Source organism: Eurytemora carolleeae, unplaced genomic scaffold (genome assembly GCF_000591075.1).
Source record: "Eurytemora carolleeae unplaced genomic scaffold, Eaff_2.0 scaffold1068, whole genome shotgun sequence".
In the NCBI taxonomy this organism is placed as follows: Eukaryota; Metazoa; Arthropoda; class Copepoda; order Calanoida; family Temoridae; genus Eurytemora; species Eurytemora carolleeae.
Window position 1 is genome coordinate 77,766 of NW_019397324.1, and position 5,841 is coordinate 83,606.

Sequence of the window (5,841 nt, forward strand, 5' to 3'; positions counted from 1 at the left end):
TCCAAAGAAAACTCTTAATCCAGGGAACATTGTTAAAATATTAAATTTGATAATAAAATTCAATTTGTTTGATTTAAAGGATTACTTGTAGCAAGTGTATCTACAGTTAAACTTATAAGTAGCAATTTTATAAATAGCAAACGGTTTAAATTTATTAAAACGGGTGTCTCTATAAGTAATTCTTTTTTTATAAAAAAAATCTTTATAGATTTTTAAAATCTTAAAATAAGAAATGTTCGCTGCATCTTAAACACATGTAATTGATAAATAAATCTATTCTATATAAGCATTTATTTTTTTCTTGAAATATAAATAAATTTTAACAAAAACTTTCTTTTTTTACACTTCTTCCTCTCTCTGGTCATTGCAGGAAAACCTTAAAAAATTGTATCTTTTAAATATCTATAAAAGAAATCAAAATTTCAGTCTACATGTCTAGATTTTGTATTGATCAAGCCAATAAAAGATAATTAAAAGCGTCCACAGCAGATATTAGGCTCAGCTGACGAAAGCTAGTGACATTTAAAAAAAAAAAGTTCAAGAATCGGATCTTCTTGTTGCTGATTTATAAGCAAAGACCATATCCATTATTCATGTACTTTTTTAAAACTAAACATCTGTTATTGGTTTTTATGCAAAAAAAAAAACATTTTTAAATCGCTTCAAACTGAACCTTATCTTGAAAAATAAAGTTAAACTTTTTTTAGAATGGCAAAATTCCGATTTTAGATCAGGTTTAGCATCAAGGTGCTTGCAAGGTCATAAAGTCCAAGCTTTCTTTCAAGAATTATGATGATTTATTCCGCCTTGGCTGATTCCGATACAGTTTTGCATAAATGATTCCAATACAGCTCGGACATAATTAGCCATAGTTAGTCGGGCGTGAAAGACTTTAATACATTTGGATAAAATTAGAGTAGAGTTAGTTTTGGGTTAAAGAATATGATACAGCCCGGGTCGCAATTAGCTTTATGTATTTAGTTTGGCGTGAAAGATTCTAAAACAAACTGGACTTAGTTAGTACTTGCTAGTTCTGAGTGACTCATTCCCATACAACCCTGACATAATTAGGTAAAGTTAAATTAGCGTGATGTTACCTGTTACAAGTTGTTTTATCTTGAGCTCCCTCCTTAGCGAGGTTTAAAGCTGATCTTGATACAGCCCAATCCTCAGGTATAGTTCTATCCAACAACCTAGTTATTTATTGATTGATTTATTGATACGGCCCAGTTCTCAGGTATAGTTCTATCCAACAATCTAGTTATTGATTGATTGATTCATTGATTGATTGATACAGCCCAGTCCTCAGGTATAGTTCTATCCAACAACCTAGTTATTGATTGATACATTTACTGACTGATACAGCCCAGTCCACAGGTATTGTTCGGTCCAGTAACCTAGTTAGTCATTGGTTCATTGATTCATTGGTTGGTTGATTTATTAATTGATTGGTTGATTAATTCATTCATTGACTTATACTGGTCGATTGAGTCTTTGATTCATTGATTGATTCATTAATAATTCATTTATTCATTGTATGATTAATTGGTTAATCGGTTGGTTGATTCATAGTTTGATTAATTGTCTTATCGATTCATTGATTGATTGATCGATCGATTGAGCGAATGATTGAGTGTTTGACTGATTGATTTAAAAGTACTATAGTAATAATAATAATTTACATTTTAAATAGAGTAGAGTATTACAGCTAGATCATTTGGAATTTAAATAAAATGTCATTTATTGATTTTTCCTCATTGTAAAATCTAGTTCATTTAAAGTACCGGGCCGAATTTCAAGCAACTAGAGTAAGCTGTACAGTACAAGAACAGACTATATAAGGCAAAACGGGACGGTACACCATAGGTCCGTTTAGGACCGTAGAGATAATTTATAGTACCGGGCTGAATTTTATGAAGCTAGTGCACGCTGTACAGTACAAGAACAGACTATATAAGGCAAAACGGGACGGTACACCATAGGTCGGTGTTAAACCGTAGAGATAATTTTGATTAGCCCTCTATTGAAAGTGTGGAACGTTTAATTTACAACGGTACCCTTTAAACTTTAAACTGATAAAAGTGACCCGCAGATTTATGCCACAAAGACGATGAAGGAAATTGGCAGAATTCAGCATGCTTTGATAAAGAAAAGGGGAATATATTTCTCAATGTACATTAGGGTCGAGGTTTTTGGGTTAAGTCATTGTGAATTTTGCCACTTTTAAAACTTGATTTTCTTGGTCAAAGGACATTTTTTCTGTCTTTTACATTTAATAACAGACGACCTCTAAAAAAACTTAATTTTCTTAAACTTATATTATATTCATTATCTTAATATTTGTATGTATACTTCAGAATCTGCTAAACATATCAGGCAAATCTAATATCTTATTATTATCTTTAAAGGGCATCCAAATTTTGAGCATGTAAGTGGCAGAAGAAGTGTCATATATAGGGATAGTTTCACAGAATTGATAATGTAAAATGAATAAAAAAACTTACAAGAAAAATATATGCTTTCCTTGAACACCACCAATCAGCTCACCCATCTGGAAAAAAAAATATTTTTTTTTCAAAAACTTTATTTAGGATGGCAATGATAAAATTTGAAATGTTTTGTGTTTATAAATTCTTGTAAAAAAAACTTTTGGAAAATGTTGGAAAACGTAAAATTTAGAATGCTAACCAAAATAAATGATGAAAAACATCAGACCTAAAGATATTAAAAGATGAAAAAAAATTGAAAAACTAAAATTAAAAAATCAATAAATTGCATTGAAAATACCTTACAAATGATTCTGTCCCAACATTGCTGTTTTCCTAGTATTCCTCCAGCAAGCGTTGTTAAAAATCTTCGAATTCCTTCATTACTGGACCTTTAATAATATTCATAATTACTTCACTGGACCTTTAATAATATTCATAAATACTTTACTGGACCTTTAATAATATTCATAATTACTTTACTGGACCTTTCATAATATTAATACATACTTTACTGGACCTTTAATTATATTCATAAGTACTTTACTGGACCTTTAATAATATTCATAAATACTTTACTGGACCTTTAATAATATTCATAAATACTTTACTGGACCATTAATAATATTCATAAATACTTTACTAGACCTTTAATAATATTCATAAATACTTTACTGGACCTTTAATAATATTCATAAATACTTTACTGGACCTTTAATAAAATTCATAAATACTTTACTGGACCTTTAATAATATTCATAAATACTTTACTGGACCTTTAATAACATTTATAAATACTTTACTGGACCTTTAATAATATGCATAAATACTTTACTGGACCTTTAATAATATTCATAAATACTTTACTGGACCTTTAATAATATTCATAAATACTTTACGGGACCTTTAATACTATTGATAAATACTTTACTGGACCTTTAATAATATTGATAAATACTTTACTGGAACTTTAATAGTATTCATAAATACTTTACTGCACCTTTAATAATATTAATAAATACTTTACTGGACCTTTAATAATATTCATAAATACTTTACTGGACCATTAATAATATTCATAAATACTTTACTAGACCTTTAATAATATTCATAAATACTTTACTGGACCTTTAATAATATTCATAAATACTTTACTGGACCTTTAATATAATTCATAAATAATACTTTACTGGACCTTTAATAATATTCATAAATACTTTACTGGACCTTTAATAAAATTCATAAATACTTTACTGGACCTTTAATAATATTCATAAGTACTTTACTGGTACTTTAATAATTATTATTATAATTAAATACTTCAATTATTATTATGTTTGTGGGTTTTTTACTGTTGACTTTAATTACGTATGCAGTCCTTTTCAATATTATATTAGTTGAGATATTTACCTAATGGCTGGTCGGCTGTCTGGACTAATTCTGCCACGTGTGTTTGTTCCATCGAAGTACAAATCCACAACAGCACGGATCAATGGAACATCAACAACTAAACACAAAGTACAAATCCACAACAGCACGGATCAATGGAATATCAACAACTAAAGACAAAGTACAAATTCACAACAGCACTGATCAATGGAACGTCAACAACTAAACACAAAGTACAAATTCACAACAGCACGGATCAATGGAACATTAGCAACTAAAAACAAAGTACAAATTCACAACAGCACGGATCAATGGAATATCAACAACTTAACACAAAGTACAAATATACAACAGCACGGATCAATGGAACATTAACAACTAAAAACAAAGTACAAATATACAACAGCACGGATCAATGGAACATCAACAACTAAACACAGAGTACAAATCCACAACAGCACGGATCAATGGAATATCAACAACTAAACACACAGTACAAATCTACAACAGCACGGATCAATGTAATATCAACAATTAAATATAAAGTACAAATTTATGATAAAAGATATTGCAAAGGTTGATAAAAAGGTTCCTATGGGAATTGCTAGTCCAGGATTGGAAGGTCAGCTTAAAATAATATCTACAGATACTTTAAAACAGAATGAATTTAAATAATTTTGATTAAAATTGTTCTAAAGTTTAAATATGTCCAGTTTACGTGAATTTCAGCTAAAAAACAAAAATCAGGAATTTAATTTAGATTTTGAAAATGAAGATTAAATAGTTTTTAACACACAGATGACGAAAATAAACACTGCCAGTGACCCCTCCAACAAAGTTTTAAATCTTATTTTTTTATTTTATAAAATCCATTTTCAAAACTGAAACTTGGCCTTGTAACTTGAACCCAGTCTTAGTGAATACTAAAAATCTGATTAACTACAAAATAATAATTTAATTTCATTATTTCCTTTGTAAATAATTATGAATGACAGAACAAACTGAAATCAACGTCAATTGGTGAATAGCAAAATAGCAATACATTTAAATGGCTTCAAAACTTAAAAAATAATTGTAATATGCACATCTATTATATCAAAGGGACTGTAAAGGAAAAATGAAACATGGGTATAGGCTGAGCATCTCAGGAGCTGAACGATACCTATAAGACATCTATCTGATGTTACTGTCTCGAGAATAGACATAAAACTGTGTCAAAATTATACCAAAACGTATATATGTAAGATATAGGTCCGTATCACGTGATCAGAACTCCTTCCAATGGTGACATGTTTCGGATGCATAAAAATGACTATCAATTTATCTATTAAAAGTGAAAATTATTAAATTCAAATAATAATAGAAGCAAACTTGAGTTTCTCAGGCTCCTGTGGGATATTGTCGTTTTCAGATTGGCTGATTATTTGTTAAATATAATATGTTTATTACTACAAATCTTATACAAAATCTTACATAAAAATGTTTTGGTATAAATTCTAAATCTAATCTAACATCAGATAGAACTCTTATAGGTCTCAATCAACTCCTATGATTCTCAGGTTTCAGCCTATACCCATTATTCCTTTACAGTCCCTTTTTTCAAATAATAAAGATTTTTAGAGGATTTTTCAATTGTGTCTTAGAGCATTAACTTTCCATAAATTATTGGCCAGAAAATAGATATTTGGTAGATTTTGTTATCTTTAGAGAGATAATTTCCTAAATTAAGTAAAAAACGACCTTGAAGTCGGTTCAGTCGTTTCCACGTTAAAAAAAATCTACATATGCATAATATTTTATGTGCATATATATATAAATATATATTTTATAGATAAGAGAAGGATAATATTTTATGTGAATATATATATAAATATATATTTTATAGATAAAAGAAGGATAAGTTCGACAGTAAGTTCCGGAAATATTATTGAAAGGCAGAAGTTGAAAAGTTTTAGCACTGGACCTT

The 5,841-nt window shown here is 28.8% G+C and overlaps 1 protein-coding gene across 1 annotated transcript in view; it reads right to left on the reverse strand.

Moving 5' to 3' along the window:
- Window positions 1-274: 274 nt before the first annotated feature.
- Window positions 275-5,841, reverse strand: part of LOC111713511 (uncharacterized) — a 17,322-nt gene continuing 11,755 nt past the window's right edge. Inside the window, exons 4-8 of the mRNA XM_023488376.1 lie at window positions 3,897-3,993; window positions 2,788-2,878; window positions 2,505-2,551; window positions 1,098-1,193; window positions 275-376 (exon numbers count right to left, since the gene is read on the reverse strand). Of these exons, the coding sequence (XP_023344144.1) occupies window positions 340-376; window positions 1,098-1,193; window positions 2,505-2,551; window positions 2,788-2,878; window positions 3,897-3,993 (368 nt within the window). The 3' untranslated portion in view covers window positions 275-339. The remainder of the gene's footprint in view (window positions 377-1,097; window positions 1,194-2,504; window positions 2,552-2,787; window positions 2,879-3,896; window positions 3,994-5,841) is intronic.